General features: G+C 37.6%; 1 protein-coding gene across 8 annotated transcripts in view; it reads right to left on the reverse strand.

Annotated features, from left to right (window-relative positions):
• The window catches only part of PUS10 (pseudouridine synthase 10), a 34,992-nt gene that overhangs the window by 11,389 nt on the left and 3,034 nt on the right, over window positions 1–20,569 (reverse strand). For 7 of the 8 annotated variants that reach the window (XM_054063519.1, XM_054063524.1, XM_054063520.1 and 4 more), the window contains 8 exons: window positions 20,385–20,521; window positions 18,566–18,832; window positions 16,877–16,963; window positions 10,366–10,400; window positions 7,854–7,965; window positions 6,076–6,137; window positions 3,418–3,463; window positions 653–717 (listed from right to left, as the gene is read on the reverse strand). In XM_054063519.1, the coding sequence (XP_053919494.1) occupies window positions 653–717; window positions 3,418–3,463; window positions 6,076–6,137; window positions 7,854–7,965; window positions 10,366–10,400; window positions 16,877–16,963; window positions 18,566–18,832; window positions 20,385–20,510 (800 nt within the window). In that variant the 5' untranslated portion in view covers window positions 20,511–20,521. Of the gene's footprint in view, window positions 1–652; window positions 718–3,417; window positions 3,464–6,075; window positions 6,138–7,853; window positions 7,966–10,365; window positions 10,401–16,876; window positions 16,964–17,597; window positions 17,617–18,565; window positions 18,833–20,384; window positions 20,522–20,569 lie in introns of those variants that run through there. The other variant, XM_054063528.1, reaches the window with a different exon arrangement.

A 20,569-nucleotide genomic window follows, 5' to 3' on the forward strand; every position in this document is an offset into this window, starting at 1 on the left:
GCACAGAGAACTACAGAGAAAGCATCTATTGATGTCTTTCCCACTGCTGGTGATTTTTACTGTATTACAGCACTTGGTGTTTTCTTAAAAATTAGCTCCTAACATTTTGGAAATAAGGGAAAGATCTTTCTTATAAAGAGAAGTTTGCCTTACAAACTCTAAGGTTCAAAATACAGAAGGAAGTTCCATGATTTCTAAACATCTTCTGTGTTTTTGGGGATGTACCTAAAGATATTTGAATGTAAATCACAATAGTACAACAGTTTCCACTTCTAGCTGTTCTAAATCCCATGCAAACCAGCAGAAACAGACTGCTGAAAGCATAAAGCAGAACTGCAGCTCTCTGACCCAGTTTCTCCTCTGTGCTGCTCCTGAGATAATCAACCAACAAAGCAAGTAATGGAGAAAAGACGGTAATTTGTCATGTCCAGTTTTCCATCCTCTGTGGCTTAATTCAAGCATTTTAAGAGTATTCCTTAAATAAAAGATCTGGCATGACTTTTTTTTACCAGAAGAATAGAAAACACAACACATTTTAAGCAGTAAACTAGCAGAATTTAAACAAACACTACTTACCCACCTAATATTTTCCTCTCCATCCCAATTCTATACAAAAGCACAATACTAACAACTTGTTTCAGTATATACTTACTTAAGAAAATCCTCTTCTTTTATCTTCTCTAGAGCTTTTATAACTGCCATTCTAGTGAAAACAGACTGCAGAGTGAAATGAAAAAATGAGTCAAGAAGAGAAGCTAAGAAAGGATATGCCTAAGAAAGAAAAATCCCTATAACATCCACACCATACACTTCTCACAATATAGTTTTGTTACTTGCGTTTTGTGCTTTCTTATACCTAAATGCAACTCTGTATCAGCAAGAACTGATCTTAATACTAACTTTAAGAAGGCAACAAAGAGCAACAGGTAGTTTTGCCAAAATATATTCGAGTAATTTTCCTACAGCATGAAAGCAACACATCTAGTACAGCTCACAGATAAGAAAGTAATAGTCATTTAGTCACAAAATTAAGATTGACCAATATACCCCTTTGTTTCCAGAAGACATTTACAAACAGTAGTGCATATTTTCTTACTGTTCCTACACAGAAAAAAATAAGAAGTGCCACTGACTTTCAGCAGGTCTAAAGTTACTGTCATGCTTGCAAATGAACTTACTCCAGCTCCTCAGAATACTCAATTGCTAAGCCTGCCCTTTGGTTAGCCAAAAGAAATGCTAAGTTTATCTTACTTCAGATAATATATAAAAGTGTGCAAAGGCAACAGCAAAATAAAGTAATGCTTGGGAGCTCAATTCCAGATTTGTAAAATAGATTAAAAACAGAATCCCAAATCCATGAACAGAAACCTAAAGCAGCTTCCCCATTTTCAAGAATTAAGTATACCTAAACCCCAGCTTTTACCTCAGCAACAACAGGCAGGTAAATACTTCTGAAAATACGACTGTTGAGTTGCTGTCTGTTTATAAAGTTCAGAAGTTCATTCATACTCAGAAGTAAGGGCTCTGAATGGTAGGGCTGTGGAAGGCAAGCAACTTCAGATCCCTAAGCAAGGGTGAACTGATAGCAAAAGCAGTAATAATAGTACGATAGGAGCAGGAGCCATGACTACCATCCTTCATGCACAGCCAGGTGCTCCTGTTGGTAACTGAAGTGAGGCTGAGGCACAAAACACAGAATTTAGGTTCCTAGCAAAGGAGAAACAAGTGTCATAGCAATCCCCTAAGGCTGGGAACAGTAGAAGGTCTCTAAATGAACCTCTTAACTAAAGCATGGTCAGCCAAGAGATCAAACCATGTTGTTTGGGGTCTCCAGCGACAGAGCCTGCACATCCTCTCTGCATAGCCTGCTCTGCTGCCAACTGTCTTCACAATAAAAAGTTTTTTCTTATATCTACTCTGCACCTCACATTTCAACTTAACGTCCATTGTCTCTCATCTTTCCCCCATGCACTGTAACGAACAGCCTGTCTCCCTGTTCTCAATAACCTCTCTGCGTGGCACCCGGGGGAGATTCAGTTGGGTCCTCCCAAAGCCTCCTTGTCTCCAGCCTGTACATGCCCTGGTTCCTCAGGCTCTCCTCCTACAGCATGTGCTCCAGCCCCCTGACTGTCTTGGTGGCCATCTGCTGAAGTTCCAATTTAATGATGTCTTTTTTGCAAACTGGATTGGGGATTTGGAAAAAACAGTGAAAAATAGTAGGTCACTGGGACAATTTGCTCTAACATAAGAGTCCCGGGATGCCTTCAGGAAAGCCACTCTTTCTCTTTCCAAGCATAAACCAGAGATAATAGCACTTCCCTTCCTCACGGAACAGATGAGCTGGAAAACCCTTAAACTAGCAGCAAGTTTAAATAAGCATCTACAGTAGATGACAGAAATTTTAGCTCAGAACCCAGTTTTTATACCACTTCTCTGATTAACACAGACCTTGAAGCCAGCTTCAAGCACAGCTTCTTTGTAAGAATGAACCTCTGACGGCTCTTCAGTCAGTATTTTTTCCTTTCGATTCCCCTACATTTTGTTGCCTGTGTGGTTTTAACAGCCAGGTCCTGCTGGTTTAACTCCTTACGGGGGATTTTCCCCCTTTTAAAGGAAAGCAATGCAGCAAGCAGTGAGTTACAACAATACAATCCTTCTAAAAAAAGACTTGCATTTATTGGTCAGGTGGAGTGGAGTAGGCAGAATTCCTGGGTCAGACTGCCTCTGCCAAATGTCGGTAGACTCTGCACCAGAAAGAATAAAAGGCCTTGCATAGGTTTCTGATAGAAGTTACTTGTTCATCTTCTGATCACACCCACTGTCCTACTTATATCAGTTTCTCTCCAACTGTTTTTTTATTCTTACATATCCTCTTTCCCATCAATGACTGTATGTACGCTCAGGGCCTGCAACAAGTAGTAAGGTCCCTTTTCTTTCCTCCCCTGCTCCAAAGGCACACAGGATAAAACCATCTTTCATTCAGATCAGAAGACATGAAAACTGCAGTGTGATCATTTCTCTTTTGGCTGCAGAGTCTCATCTTCACAACGTGACTTATCTGAACTGTTTCACCCACAGAGAGCTTGAGGATCATCTTTTATGCTACTGTTAATGCATGACAACCAAATTCCTATATCTTAAGGGAAGTATTTACAGAGAACATTCCTAAAATTACGACATTCTGGAAAATGAATGACCTAAAGAAAAGCACCAAGCCTTTAGTTTTTCTAAGCAGAGAAACGTTAAGTGAATAAAGGAGACAACTTTATCATCAGACAATTGAAAACTAGAGAGATTTTTGATGAAGGAAAATCAGACATTAAACACCGACTGAATTCCCAGATAAGTTCTTCATCGAAGATACTGCTGGGAAATTCTGAATGTCAGAAAAGAAATACAACTGTGATGAGATCCTACCTGTTTGTTCTTTGCTGGTTTGAAACAGTCTGGGCAGGCTGTGGCTCTAAATACAGAAATGAAAATCAGCTGATACTTTCACAGAAAAAGAAAGAAACAAACAGACAGACAGGCTTACAAGCATAGCACATACATGGTCTTTGTACCAGTATGCCTAGTATCTCATTTAAACAGCTTAGCACAAGGCAGATTTGAAAATTAACTTTATCCTAAACCACAAAAGGTGGAAGGTGTGCATTGCTTGATCTAGAGATAAATCATGGACAAAGCTGTGTAAGCCTCTTTTGCTCTAACCTACTCAAATGTGTCTCAGCTTCGAGACAGGATGGAAAAGCACACAAGAAGGTTAGCTTTCAGTCCTTTCCAAACCTTCTCAATAAAGGTAATGATTAATGTTTAAGTTCCGTGCAAGACTTGCTGACATCTTTAAATCTATACTTGCTGTTCTGAGAAAATGCACCTGCAAACTAGAGATTCAAATTGCTGCTTCTGCATAGGAAAATTCAATTTGCTACAGAAAAAGTAACCCCAGGTTTTTGATACCATTTGTGCTTTGCCTTTTCAAAAGGAAACTGTTGGTTGTCTCATGAAAGCGAAAGCCAAGCCAGTGAAACAGTTTTTCTGAATACTCTAGAGGAAGTTGCTGTTCCTATTAGTGAATTTCTATGTATGCAGTTAGAGATGATTTCTAGCCTACAACACAATTTATCACTCTGTGCTGGTGCTTTTCAGCACCTTTATGACTACTCTAGACTATAAGGAAACAGGTCTGACCTCTTGCTCTTTCTATACAAGCAGCCTGCCTGGCCAGCTTGTGATACAAAGCATCACAAATTCCCTATTGCAGAAGTTAAAAACTTTTAAACATACACCTCCAAAAATAAACTAACAGGAGTCAATTCAATTCCTCTGTGTCAAACCAAAGGTCATTCTAGCACATTTACCTATACACCATTGTGTAAGAACAGCTTGAGACATGAGAAACTGCAGATGCTGTACTTGGAAATCCCACTCAAAAGCGTACCTGGAGGACTTCTCCAGGTTGAGATAAGATCCTACTTTGCTTCTACAAAACGCATGATTGTCATTACTAAATCCGTGACAACTGTCAAATTTCCTGTATTTACATTGAAACCAAAGCATTGCCTCAGAATATGCCCAGAGCCAGCTATTCACAGATGCAGAATGCCTTTACACCCAAGAAACTACCATGTAATTAAATTAGGTAATATGCTGTCACTTCAGAAAAATGTCTAAAACCTTAATTGCTGTTTAAGTATGCTACAAAGAGAAGGCAAATAAAGGCATATTGTCAAGTCACATGGAATAAACCTGAGTACTTGGAATGCAGAATGGAACTTCTTTACAGCTTTCACCTCTACAGCTATTCTGCTTGGAGTGCTAGCATTGGCATTATAACATGCTTGGCATCAACATTTTTGAAAGCTCACAAGAAGGATGGAAGGCTGAGTTGAAAATAAGAGCTGCCAAGTTTCAAAGGAAGGAAGAGCACTACAGGAAACATAAACCGATAAAGTAAAATTAAATAAATAAATAAGAACAAAAGAGTGCAGGATGTGGAAACTTCTGAGATTTTTACAGGATTGCAGGTACTATTATTCGGAATTGTAGATCGGTGCTACTACCTTCTCCACTTTTTGCCCAGTCTTGAAGAAGCTGGACAAGAAAGAAATTCAGCAAACACTGGGAAGCAGTTCTTCCCAATACCAGGTATGTCACCACGCATGCATTCCTGCACTCCCCACATAATCCTTCAAGACATATGAAGGAGGCATTTGCTGAAAATCAAGAAGGTGGAAGACTGGGCATTCAAACAAAGATCACAAACTAGAAGGAGGAGTAAAATCAGGGAAATATATAAAGGCTGCAACGGAAATCTCTGGTCTCAAGAGATGAAGTCACTACGCAACAGGGAAGTCAGAAGTTCTGTCAAGCCTCTTTCTATGCTAAGATTTCAAGATAACTTGAAGTAGGAGCACAAGAGATGAAACTGAGTGAAACTTAAGTTTACCAGGAAGCATCAGCAAACAGGAAGAGCAAATCTAATTATCCAGAATATACAACTGCTAGATTTTGAGAAATCAGTTTAAATGGTAGCTAAATTCACAGAAATATTTTGCTTCTTTGTGTATAGCAGATGTTCTACTGGTCCACGACAAAAACTATGTGTAGTGGCCAAGGTATTTCTGTTTCTTCTAACTAACCAGCTAAGTAGGATTAATCCACTTCTAAGCCTTCCCTCCTATCCACATCTCTACAAAACCAGAAAAAAACTAGACACAACCTCAAAAGATTACCCCACCCCCAACTATGTGCTTTGAATTTAGTTTTTTAAAATAATACGGCTATATTAAAGTGGGAGAGACTTTGAAAAGGGCTGTAATCAACCAATTTATCTGAATATTATCCTTCCAGTTCAAAACCCTGGAGGATTTTATTTACTGGCTTTAAAGCACAGAACTAAACAGACAAAGATGGTGTAACTTTAAGCTCTGCAACTTTATCTGAATATAAGGAAGTCTAGATGCAGGCCCCATTCTAGTTTATAAACACTGCATATTCTCATATGTAGCAAATCCAAACCAACAAAGTTGCACAATATTTGGATAAAAACACTTTATTTATATAAAAACTTACAGGAAATGGCACTCCTCCTCTGTTTCTGGGTGAGCAAAGACCACGCTAACTTCAAACAAACTCTAAATTGAAAAAAAAAAAGGAAAAAAAAAAAGAAAAAAAGAAGAAAAAAAAAGAAGGCAATAGTTTTTAAACAAACAGGGAAGATATACTCAGGCATCCTTATTGTAATATTAGGAAAACAGTAAAAAGGTAGATAAAAGAGAAAGTAACCCATTTATTCTACAAATCATCGAAAGACATTCAAACACGTGCCATAATAGCATTTGCATTTCTGAGGTAACCAAAGATGATCTGAGAGCACTTCAAAACCATCTATAACGGGTAGGTCACTCATACCAGCCCCATTTTGCACATAGGGAACTGAGTCAGGGACAGTTTATGCTCAAAGCCTATTATGGTCACTAAACTCAACAAACCTTCTGGGAGAGCAGTGCATAGCGTGGAATCAAGATAAAAACCCTGTAGTAGTCACCACTGTACAATTTTGTCAGGGGCTTCATTTGCAATGACTAGATGGCCTTGGGGCAAAGAAAGGCAACACGTCCTAGTGGATTGACAGCTAGACCAGAAACTCTAGTGTAATCTCAATTCTACCCCCAATTCCCTCTTTGGCCTTGGGCAAACAACAGTCATTACTTCTGTTATTCAGATACCAGAATACCTCAAGAGGGCTATTGGAAAGATTGGCTAATATTCAAGTCCCTTGTAGATAAAGGGCACTTGACAAGTAACTTTTATGGTACAATGATGTCTGGAGCGGCTCAGTGTCTAAGTGCTGTAGAGCTTTTGCTAACTTGGCATGTAGAGACATTTGTTTCTTCTTGGATCATCTTCATGGTACCTGAGAGTTTCTTTGTTTGTTAAGACAAAAAGGATGTTTTCAATTAGCACCCCTGGGAAAAGACAGTCTGTAATTATTATGGAAGCTGACAAACCAATGTGCAGACTGAGTGAGTCCAGTCCTGCGGTCAGTTCTATCGCTGCTTACTAGTAAAAACTGCAAACTACTTAGTCCTCAGCAGGGATTGTAGCCATGTTTACAGAGATTTTACATTCAGGATGATGGTGTTTTTTAATTCGACTGGCAACATCTGAAGGTCATGTTCAGTCAATGCATTTTAGGAATGTTAGTCAGAATCTGAAAGTTGAAAGCAGGGTTTGAAAAAACATTTCTATTGACTACTTACAGGTATTGCAGGCTCCAACATGCCCGTGTCTAGCATTCATTAAAGTGAACAACGACCAATCTTTCTCCTTTCAGTATGTTTCAGAAACTTATTTTATCCATAGAATTTAACATACTAACAATCTGAACAATTTATCTCACAGAGCAGTAACAGTGTTGGCATAAAAGAAGGAATGTGTGAGCATTCCTTAGCCTCTGCAAGACAGGGATCTTGGAAAATGAGAAAACTGAGAAAGTCTCATTGATAAAAAGAGGACAGCTGCCCAAGAGCAAGAGATTTAGCAGAAGACCATGATGGTCTCAGTAGATGCAATGATCTATGTGTACAAAAATGAAGATTGGACCCCTTAGTATTGAGACTTGGAGATCTCCAGTTAAAAGAACTTCCCTTCTTCTTCCTCCTATATAAGAGCAGTGCAACTTTTTTATCTGTTAATGAATGAAAAAGGTATATATTTTATTTCCCCTGTCATATATATAAAAATGTGTATATATGTATATAAAGTGTACAAATATCTATAAACACAAACACATAAAAAAAAGAAAAAAGAAACAGAGAAAAACAAGTGTTTTCTTATTTATATGATACCTTTCCATCAGCAGGAACACCCAATTCTTCTGACAATTGGGGATGAATAATCCACTTATAAGCTTCTTTCAGCTGAACAATATCATCCTTTGCCAAGGAAAGGCCCAGTTTTCTGAATCACATACACAAAAAAAATAATAACTTGCACAGGAGTCTGTCAAAGATAGACATGACATAATATTTCCAGACAAACTTCAGTAACTAGGCCCTGGCAGACAAGCAGTGCACAAATCAAAAAGGACAAAAGTACTAAGCACACAGACCATGGCATGAAAGAATGAAAGGCTGTTCCAAAACCTCCTATAACAGCACTGAATCTTTGGACTGAATTAAAAGTATGGAGGAAACATTAAGGCTAGACCAGGATTCCAAGTAAGGTGCTTCTCAATAAACACAAAAGTTTGGCAAGGAGTAGCTAAAGGTGTAGCTACTTGAGCTACAGTCAGCTCAAGCCAACTTAGGTCTGCGTTGGCTCCTCCCTGCCCCTGGCCATGCATTCCTGCCAGCACTTGCACACTGATGCTACACAGCACTGTAACATGAGTTCATTGATCTCATTTAAAGCAAACCCTAATCCACCAGGAAAAGTTTGTTTTTTCTGCCAGATCAGTGAGATGATCAGCTCTCTCATGGTCACATAAGCACTTATGTCAACACAAGGAAGACAGAAGGTACATGTTGATGGAGGCAGGATCCTTCTGATAGTAAATCAACATCTAGTTCAGCTTAAGTAAAATGAGTATCTGGATATGCACTTGTGCTACTTGCTAAGTGTCCAGCTCCCAGCCTAGGTAATACCTTGGTTTGCCCTGTTTCTATTTGCCAGTGTTCTTTTCTTTTCATTAACGTTTAAAAATAATTTGTTTTTTTCTGTGTAAAAAGACATGCACTGAGAAAACTCCTGTCACAGCTTCATGGTACATCAAAAGTTGCAAAAGTGTTTCCAGAGTCCATACACAGAAGAGCTGAGAAAGATATAATGCACAACAATCCTTTGTTTGAAAAAAAAATAGAATTGTTAGACTTATTTCTGTTGTTAAAAAGAGTGATCTAGTTCTTCATTAAAGGAGGGCATGAACTCCAGTGGGCACAAATTCCTGAAGGGAAAAGCCCAGATGACAACCTCAATTGACCTTGCTGGGACAGGCTAAATTACCTCTGTAGGTACAAGACCAAGCCTTGACTCCAGTGCCTATGGACAGGGAAAGGAGCAGATGACTGTGAGGATGCCAGCATATGATTTCAAACCATTTGTCTAGGAATTTACAGAGCAAAGCTCATGTCCTCCTATACAAATGCCACCAGTGGTAGCCTATGTGGTCAATATTTGCCCTACATGCCCTCATCCTCTCTCAAGCAATTTAATGAAACAACCGTTTTTAAATTAGTCTCAAAGTAGGAAGTGATTCATCATCTTTTTAGTCTTGCTTCCTAAGAATATCTGTAAACGGTACTTCCAGCCAAGACAGCTTCCACCAAAGGCTAGTTCCACTTCCACAAGCGGATTTCTTTCCTCTTGCCCACAAAGACAATTTATCTGTTCAAAACAGCACCAATATGTTTTCATTTGTGCAGGAGTGGGAGTGTCCTGGAGTAAACAAAGAATCAAGTGTTTAAATTGATTTCAAAACACGGAGGTATAAAAAAAAAATGAGTCAAAACTAATTTGCACTCACTGCACTAATCTTTTTCTTGCTAGACTAATGACCTTTCACTATAATCTGACTAACAATTTTCAGTCACTACCATTGTAAGCTAAACCTGAAGAGGTCTGTACTTCATTATGCTTTCTATGTACAGATTCTGGCGCACAGACGGCATCAAGGCATCCCTCAGGACCACTAAGCTAACTCAAAGTTGTACACTTGGATAGACAGCCTGCACTCCAAGTTGAAACACCACTTCCTAGCTATAATCACACTATGAGAAAAGGAGATAAGAAACCGCAATTAAGGTAAAATCAGGTAAAAACAAACAAACAAAAAACCAAACCAGCTGCCATCTTTATCCTTTGTACGCATCAAGTAAACTGGACAGCAGTATCATAACAAGACTATAAAATCAACTTCTTGTCTACTCAACATTTATATAAACAAATGGTGTCTATAAAAGAGCTCTTGTCAAGACATAGAGCAAAAGCTACAGACAATAAAAAAACAGGGAAATCTCAAATAAGATGACAGTATATTCCAACTATGAATTTCATTATGATTAGTTTTTTGAAGGTACAAAGTAAGTTAAAATCTTGGCCAAGGATGTAGGAAGTGAGTCTACATATTGCACAACTTTTACCTCTATATGAAAGCAACTGTCTTGACCTCAAAAATACAGCATTAATTCCTTGGTTGAAATTTTCTTTTAACAAACATGTTTTAGCAGATCAACTGCTTTAAGTGGTTTCTCATTTCTACTATGCTGGAAAGAAGTTATAGTAAAACTATCTCTCCTTTCTCTAAATCTGGAGAACTCTCTAACAGAAGTAGTACAAAGGTTGCCAAAAGAAATTACTCACCCCATTTCCTGTTTTACCAGTAGCCAAGCAGCACGCTATGGGTTATCCAGCCATGCCCAGGAAGAAGAGAGAGAAAAAAAAAAAAAAAGGCAAGTGAAATTAAGGCTCAAAACTCCCAACAATTTGAGAGACTGTTACCAAAAGAAAAAATGTTTAAAAACTCAGGACATAAAGGAAGCATTAGGATTTTAATTAAGCTTTTGCTTTAGAGGTGTAAAGATAGAATTGATGTTTAGTTTTGTTTGTAAGACATTACTTTTCAATTCACCTCAAATCCTATCCGGCTTTAAAAAAGATTGGGCTGCACTAAACACACTTTGAAATTCGCTTTCAACCCTATAACGAGAAAAATACTCTGACAGTCTGAGTCAAGTGCATCTAGCCATTATCTACCCTACAGAGAAATGAAAAAAGCTGTCTAAAGGGATGGTATATGAAAACTGGTTTGACATATAAATTTAAAAATAAATAAATAAATTCAGCTCTCATACATTATAAAAAACATGAAATAAAAGACATACTTGTTTTTACAGTAATCATGAACCCTTTCCCTGAGGACTGCCCCCTTACTTAAAGCACGCCACTTGTTTTAGGAGTAGAAACGGTCTGAATATGTGAAAGCTGAGGAACTGAAGGAATAATACTAGAAATCAGCGGCAGCTTTGAGTACGAACACTCGAGTTTGCTAAGAATTACTTATTACACAGCATACATAAGAGTCGCAGTTTAGCAGTAAAAATGGCTGGAATATCTGATCAAGGAATCATGGGCAGATTCAACCTTGAATTCTCCTTTTTTTGTTTCCCAACTGCCCCTCTGTTGCTTTGTGCAGACCCTCTGTGAATACCACCTTCTGCCACTCCTGATACGCTTCTTTGAGCTTCCAAGAAGTAATATTTGCTTTACAAGTGTGATGACAGGATAATTCAAGGACCTCGGGAGATCTCTATCCAACCTTGTGGTTGCCACAGGGTCAGCAATGAAATCAAACCAGGCTGTTCAGGGCTTTATCCAATGAGTTCTTGAAAACCTCAAGTTATGGAGATTGCACCACCTCTCTGGACAACTTGCTCTAATGTTTGACTGTCCTTAATCTGTGCATTGTTACTATTTCCTCAAATTCTACTCCTCTCTTCTAGCACCCTTATATATGTAAAGAAATATAATGTAGCAGGGTCCTTGGATGCAACACTACCCAGTACAGAAGACCTTGAACCACCACTTTGGTGACCTAGCCAACAAATGGAACTCATCAGTATAACAACCAACAATGGTTACAAAAAAGGTCAAAAGCAAAATTAAAATTACCAGTGGTATGAAAGGACAACAGGAAAATACAAAAGTAAGCACAAAGGAGCAAGAGCCATCCAATCAGTGCAACACCAACAGACTTGAACAAAACTAAAACAGATCAAGAAACTGAAGACTTCCAAACAACACTGCTTATGCCAAAAGCTTCCAAAAACTTATCTTTCCCATGCTGTGTTGGGAAGCCACACATTTTAGAGGGACATCTCTTTGCAGTCTCAGTCATACTGACATACTGATTCTACAAGATGATCTACTACTTCATTGTAGTAATTTCTCAGTGCTTTAGGCCTTAAATTTTGCCTCTGCATGAGTCAAGAGTGATTGCCACTCTCTGCATTCTCTACTTTTATAAAGAAATACACTTTACTAAACTGAAGTGCATTACAGTTAACCAGAATTTTAACTTTTACCTCAGATGGCCTGTCTATGAGGTCTTTAATTAAGTGGGGAGAAAAAAGTGATGTAGGACCCAAGTATCCAGAAGACCTGTATAATGTTGACATTTCCCTAGGGTGCCTATCAGTGCAAAAGCTATTAATAAGACAAAAACGCCCCTCAAAACTTTCTACAATGATGCAAGAAGAACATTCTCATTTCTTCCTCTACCTATAACCACAACAACAAAATAAATAAAGTCTGAAGGATACCACTTAACTAATAGAACTTGTATTGTCAGTACACAGTCTGGACATCTCCTCTCATCATCCGCACTGAAGATGAATTACAAAAATCAAGTTGTTTAGTTTGAAACAACTACAATGAAAAAAAAATAATCTAAATTAGTAGTTGTCAATCAGTGGACGACAGGCTACTAGTAATGTGTCAGAGAAAAATGACTCCATATGCTTGGCATAAACACACGCGACATTCAAAAGAGTTGATATTGCAAAAGCAGTCAATACCACTGATTTCAATTCTTCAGAATTTTAAATCCTTTCTCTCTCTCATTCTTCATATATGATGCTTTAAGAACAACCTCTACTCAAAGCCTGTTGAGGCAATTACTGTCTATTGTCAAGGAAATTGTTCTAATGAAGAGGTTTGGAAACATGCATCAAACTCAAAGAGGCAGAGCCAGGATCACATCATCAGAAGAAACTACATCATAGATCTCTTTTACCTGCTGATAGAGGAACTCCATCAAAAAAATGTCTATTATCCTTCCCTTGGTACATCTAAAAGAATGAGGAAATCCTAAAAAACAGTGCTACTAATATTAAGGGAAAAGAAGGATAGCAGAGAGAGAACACAAGCTTTGTTAGATACACAATACACAAACCAGCACACTACTGAGCAAAATAAATGTAGCTGTATTGATGGAATACTGTTTACTCAAATTCATTGTGATTCATTATCCCGCATATGTAGACAGTATGACTAAGACTGCTCCACAAACACCAATCTTGTAATCTTGTTTGCATAATAACCCAGATAAAATCATAAATAAAAAAAGTTTCCAATTGAAATTCCTTGAACATAATTCTGAACTAGAGAATATGACAAGCATAGAACTGTGTCTGGAAATTTGCATTTGACAAATGCCAATTTAAAAAATCACACATGACTTGATTTAAAGCACATGGAGGTCTGGTACTCAGTCGAGTGGCTAATCTCACTTCTTTCCCCTGCTTTACAGGGGTACAATTACAAAATAGAGAAAACTTCTGCCTTTAAGTAACTATGCTAAAATGAGACCACAGGTCAAATTTAATCTCCTCCCTCTTCACTTCAAAACTGAAAGAGAATTACAGAAATTGCTTTTCCCCTTCAATTAGAAGAAACAATAGATTAGGGTACTGTGAGCACAGAAGCCAAAACATCCCAAATTCCAAATCACATTCAACGACCAAATCAGCCAAACCCCTCTACTCCTATGCCTTCATTCCTCTGCTCTGCTCTCTCCCAGCTGTACGTGAAGCAGGGGATCGGATACATCTACTTCATAATTACTTTATTTTTGTGAAGTGGTTTGAAAATGAAAAATGCTCATTACAGAGCTCAAGCCTGCAGGGTAATGCTTAACAGCAAATATATTTCTGAAATACACTAGCTCAGGCACTATATTGATTACAAGCTGCAGGATATTATTCTGATGCTATCTGAGGGATCACAGTGGCAACAGTTGAAATACCATGTGCAATCCCAGCCACGGCACTTTTTCACTGTATTAGAAAAGAGCTTCGAGATGGGGAATTCCACGATGAGGTATACACAGTCCTACAGGGAGTAATGACTACAGATGCTATTTGCATCAATGTCCTTGTAGCAAGTACCAGGATGATGGATCACAACTGAGACTACAAATGTAGCTAACAGTTACCCTTTTGAAGGGCATGACTCACTTCATATTCTAATATAGTTGCCTGACATAAACTTGGGACTCTTGTATTTATGATTTATTTTAATCAAATATCCTACTTGTGGAAAGAGGTGATAGCTCTTTGCATTACAGATACAAATAATATGCAAATGTAAATTTTATGTCCCACTCTTCTTCAGCTCCTATCATACATTTTAGACTTGGCAGGATGACAACCTTCGTAATTAAATTAGTTGAAGGTAATATTAAAAGGCAGTTTCTGATTCTTCGTTAAGAAGTCAGAGAAAATCTGTGTGTCAAACAAAAGGTCAATGAGAAGGAGGCTGTCTTTGGGGTGTCCTTTTATGATAAAATTACATATGTTCTTGTACAGAGCAGTTCAAAGAATTAAAAGCAGAATTTAACAAAAGGCCTCTTTTCAACAAAAAGCAATTCAAGATATTTTAACATATTACTTGAAGCTTTTTCTATATATTATATTACTTGATGCTTTTTCTGTAACTATAAAACAGGAACTGTTTTTACCAACTATTTTTTAAGTGGTAAACAGATAGGTGGTAAATAAACACTCATTATTTTAAAGAGCTTCCTCCTCCACCATCACCCACCTTCAATCCTTGAGTTAGAGCACAGCTACACGAACAGCTGGTTTAGCATTTGGCAAAACTGAAAGAATGGAACAGAAGGGCCAGCAAGAACTTCCTAATTTAGACCTGCGCCCAGACGAAACAGAACTGTTTCCAAAGAGAGCAGATCTGGTTTTCAAGCTTCCTACTCACTCCACCTATGCACTTCTGGACTCACACCACAACTTTTACTCCTTTGATTGTACCAAGGACTGCCATTATTGTTTGTTTGCTTGAACATACGAACAGGATACTTGGAATGAAGCAGATGGACAGGTAAAAAAATTACATCTTATCCTTTTTATCAAAGTAATAACCTACTGTATGCAGAAGACAAAGTTACTATGAAGTAATAAAGGTTTCTACCAACTGCATCTGCCAAGTCAGTTTTGCCAGGCCATACAGTCTCAGTGCATCATCAGTATTTCAATCAGCAAGAGGAACTCTCTGAAACAAACTATTATTTTTCGCTTCCAATTACAGCCACAGCTGCCTCAAAAGCAGACAGAAACACTTGTCATGCTTGTTCAGATTAGTGTGAGAACATTACTGAGCTAGAACTGCAATGCAATAACACCCTCTACTGAGGCATTCTGGCAAAGACCCACAAGAAGGGCGAGGAAGAACAGTAGCATCGAATTTTTCTTTCCTTGCCTCCATCATATATAATAGATATGCTATGAAAAAAAAGTTCTTTTTAAGCTAGATAAACTATAGCTGTCAAGCTAAAGATGCATAATGGAAATGTATTAAGAACTCGATAACATGGGAATTGTAGCTGGGACTCTAGCCAGAAGGTTCTGCGCATCACTTTGATTTTGCTCATTGAAGCTATAATAAATACATTACGAGAAATCTCAGTAATGATTAGCAAATGTAGACTGGAAAAGACCTGATTGATAGTACCATAAAAATAATAAGGCCCCTCTTTCTTTAAACACCAAAGCTTACATCAGACACAAAGCTGGAGCAGGTTTGACATACATTTGGAGTTTCACAGAGCATCATGGGCACACACACAAGCATGCCTGTACTCACCAAGCCTGAAACTGCTTTTTTGACATATTTCATTTTTTGTATAACCATAAAATCAAATGGAAGTAACTAGAATTCATCCATGCGGAAAGCACAAAGCAATTTGCTCTGGTAGCATTTTACCAGTCACGGTGGCAGCTGAAGCAAACACACCAACTATGCTTAATTTCAGAGATGAAGTAGAGAATCCTACCTTCAAGAAAACTTAGAAGTAGAATATACGTTAGCACAAAACAGCTATTACACTGGCATTTGCCCAAGATGCCAGAATTAACAGCAAAAATCAACACTAACGGTGAGGTAGATTATTTAACAACCAAACTGTGTGGGATGTGAACAGGCCTCACCACAGGTTTATACATAAATCCAAGAAGGCTCACACTTCTTCCTGCCACATTCACTGAAGCTTCTACTACATCTTACCATAGCAGGCATCTATCATAAAGATTTACATGTTGCCCTTTAGAATAGTATTTTTGCATCATTTTTTACCATAAAGCAGGGGAACATTGTAAAACATCTTGCAACTAAGCAAAAATCGACGTTTTATTGATCAAGCTATAATATGCTTAGCATTCTTCCTCAATTAAAAAAAAAAAAAATTACCAGAGTTATATACCTATCCACATTATCATTATCCTCTGCAGTTAAATGACTGAAATGTAAATAATATAAGTTTCATTAAAACTGCCATCAAAATCAGTAGTTCCACAACTGTTAAAAACTATTGTTTTACAAATCTGGACTTCCAACAATGCCCAAGACAGGTGACTATTAAAATGCGTATATTCACATTGTTTAAAATGCTGAATAGTTAAAGAGTTCATCTTCAAATTCCTTCATTTGTATTCTGCACTACCAATTATCATTTATTTCAGGAAAGGCACCAGCTGTGCAGTTCCTTCTCTGAGAAGATCCACAAAGCAGAGCTGGCATCTATACCAAAGGGAACAATACACCAAGGGTTTAAAGAAACTCCTTGTAGATTTTCAGATGTAAAGTAACTCCCGGGCTAACCGAAAACTGAAGTGACTCAGACACTTTATTAATTAAAATAATACTCACCAACAAGGAAAAGGAAAACAGACTTCACTTCTAGCATGTGTTTTTGGTTTTTTTAAACAGCAGCAATTAAAAATCAAACCACCTCCAGCTCATACATTCCACAGTTACTTTTAACATGCATTTAAGTTACAAAGAAATATCTGTAAACACTTACCTCCCTAACAGACAGCTGTGGGGGTAGCGACACAGAAAATACAAAACTAGTGAACTGGTAGTCAGCAGATTTAACCTTCTGGCACACCTGTAAGAGAAGTATTTTAATATTAAACAATAGCAATGGAGCTGAGTTAATAATCTTTTTGGATATTCTTTATTCTAGTGTAATAATTGTAAATCCATGTTAATGTTCATTCAGATAGATACTGAATATACAAACTGGAGTAATCTCTAACAAATTACTGGAATATGAGCTTTTTAGCTCTTTTAAAAAAAACATCTTACTAATAAAGTGTACCCTTATTGCTACAAACCAACCAAACTCGCTATTTTAAGGCTAGGACCAATTGTATACTGAAATCTTAGTGCAACAAATTACACCACAGTGACCAAAGGCTAGAACAGCTGACTCAGAATGTCTTTCTTTATGGCAGTGATACAATTCTATGACAATAAAAATGTTTAAGATCCTGGGATAAGACAGGAACAAACAGGTATCCACAGTATTAATTCATAAATACTCTTAATCATAAAAAAATCCTGTTTGCCACTGGAAATAAAGAACCCAAACACATATAAAACATTTTATAATAGGCTAGTGAGAGCTGATGGCTAGATGTCCCTGGAAGGAAGTTTAAACACAGAGAAGTTGTCCAATATGTCAGTGAATGTTAAAGATGCATTCTGAGCATTGAAGGCAAAATCAACATTTCACATACGGAAGTGTCTCTATAAAATAATCAGGTTTTGCAGTGCCTCAGCATATGCTGTCACGTTTTCCATTGCTACTCAAGAGAGTAACTCTGAAACAGGTCTAGAAGCAGATTCTGTAAAAATACTCTGAAAACAAAAATACAATGGAAAGAAACATCAGGCAGTGTATCTATATACTACACTTTCTGTTTAGTCTCTTTTTCAGATATATTCATGCTATTAAACCAAATTCTTTTCTATTAAAACTCCATTAAACATCTCAAATGCAAGTGTGATTTTTCTGGCTGATATTTCAGTTTGTCACATAAGCAATTTTATTGCTTAGAGATGATGTTTGCAAGAATCATTACGCCCATATTGTCTCCTAACTCGTATTTTCTCCATTATCTACAATCTGTTGCATCACCAAAACATCTTCCTCTGTGGCTTTCTGAATAGTAGAAGTACAGAGTAAAGGCAGGCTCAAGCTATGTTAGGAACATGTAGTTAAGCTGAAGAGCACAGCAGTTGATGCCTCCTCATTTTCTCTTCACATAAGAAAAGAAAAGAGGTCACCATTTACAGTGAGGTTTTCACTGTAATCTAAGCAGCTGAACCTCAGGTTTTCTTTTAAATTCATATAACCATGTATCTGTTCGTCCTTTTCATAGGAAAAGGTGCTCCTAGCAGTCATTCCATTGCACTTGCACTGCTATTTTTTAAAAAAGTTAAATTATGACAAGGCCAAGGTAAAATACCGTCACACTGACAAGTTTCATTTCCCAGCAGCGCAGAAGGTAAGCAACCCTGTCAATGAGCGGTAGGCAGCTGAATGGCGCCATCTACATTTCAAATATTCAAAACAGGTAAATCTTTTGGTTTGTTTTCTGGTATCTCAGTTGTTTAACTGCATGTCATTTTTAATCACCAGCTCTATACTGTAGGCCCCAACTCCAGTAAAACTACACGTAAAGATTAAGAACTGGTTACTTACCTTTTTAACAAAATCAGCCTCGCAGAACTCCTGAAGAATTCCCAAACACACATTGCAAATCTTCACAATTGAGTTCTTCATTGCAGTATCGTCATCATTAGCCGATGGAATCTGCTGAAGTGCTCCATTGTGGTTCAGATCATCACGCCCTTCTTCTGTGTGTTCAAGTCTGATTCTCTTACAAGGTGGATCAACTTCATCAAAACAAATTGTAACTTCTTTTTCTTCATTATTTTTCAGAAATTCTTTTAAATCCTTCATCAAATCCTTATGCAAACAGAGGAATTATTGGGTTTTTTCCCCCCTCTTCTTCAATGCTATAGCAAGCACTTACAAACTCAATTCTAAAAGGTAGTACTAACCATTCCAGTCTAACCTTAGCATATGTAATCAACAACTTGGAATTTATACCAAATGACTTCTACACAGCTAAAAAGCTCCAAGCCGTATTTCTCTCAAAATCTTATCCAGACAAATTGAATTTTGCTGAACAGAGTTTTTTATCATCCAAGAATAGTGAAAACATTTCACAGATCTGACTTGCAGAAATGCATTTATCTTTGGCCTCATCGCTACTGAATGAAAACAGGTATTTATTGCCTTTTTGTCATTTAGATAATGTTAGATTGTAATTCCTCTAACTCCATTAGCCTCGGTGACTAAGAAGAGAATTGGCTAGTATAGTAAGAGAAGAAAATGAGAGCAAATACAGGTGAGGGTGCAATTAAATACATAGAGGAAGAACTTCATATAAAGAGAGAAGCCTGTAAATATTAAATGAAGTGCTGGTGAGGACAGAGAACTACTTGCATGTCTCTGAATTTTAGGAAGGATGAGAGAGAGAGGCAAGACATAGTTCAGAAAGAAATACTCATTAAAAGGCCCTCAGTGACATAGACAGCAGTTATTGTGTTGACGCAACTCAGAGGAAGACTAGGTAAAGAATAAAAATGGCATAGTTAACACTTACTAAATGATCGATAGAAAATGGAAAAGGATAACGAAGAAAGATATTAAAAATTAATTCTGGAGAGTCTCAACTTGAACAAAGGTGAAACAATCAAGACAGATACCAGAAGATGCAAGTATAAAGACAAGGGATTTGACAAGGTAAATGGAGATGCTTATTTGGCCTACACAATAAGAGAGGCCTCAAAGAAGCAATACGTAGGAGAAGCAAATAGCCAAAACTCAGCTGAGGAGTATCAAGTACAAGAACAAAAATGATTGTGGAAAAATTTTAGGAACGCTGAATTTCAGAACTAAGGTTGGCTAAAAGGGATGCCTAATTACACTCTGTTTGACTGACTGCAAAAGGAAGATTTATCCTTAACCTGTGCTCTGCAATTCTTCAGTTATGTCCCTCTACCAATTCTACTGAAACAAAAAAGAAGTATAAGGAAAAATTTGCAGCACAGGTGGCGCCTCCTCTGCACCAGCTGCACTGCCCATAGCCCCTTTAATTGTTATTACATTAAAAAAAAAGAACAGAGGGAAGAGTCAAAGCTGCTCTGCTTCAAAGGTGATAGTCACATTGTCCAGAACCTAATATGCCCTGTTTTCTGGTGGTTTCATGGAATACATAGTCACTTTCACAGTCAAACAACATTTAGCCATAACAATTGTCACATTCTATGATTGTTGTAATTTTTCAAAATTGCACATTGTAGCAGCAGCCTTTTTTCATAACGCATTTTGCAAAGCCTTTTCCCTCTCAAGCTAATAGACAAAGAACACACAACCTTCTCCTCCAAGGAAGCGCAAAGAACACCACATTCATATGTTCACACATTGTAATCAGGAATACAAAAGAACAAACCTTGTATGGACGTCTATAAATCACCTGTGATCCCACACAGCAGAACCTCAAAATACATCGTGGGCAAGTGCCGGTGTTCATTAAGAGCTGAACAACTGGACTGTCTTTTTCTGTAAGTGAAGACATCCTGGATAATTCTAAAATTAAAAAAAAGAAAATTAAAAAAAAAGCTTAGAATAAACACA

Source organism: Cuculus canorus, chromosome 3, assembly GCF_017976375.1.
Source record: "Cuculus canorus isolate bCucCan1 chromosome 3, bCucCan1.pri, whole genome shotgun sequence".
NCBI classification, from domain to species: domain Eukaryota; kingdom Metazoa; phylum Chordata; class Aves; order Cuculiformes; family Cuculidae; genus Cuculus; species Cuculus canorus.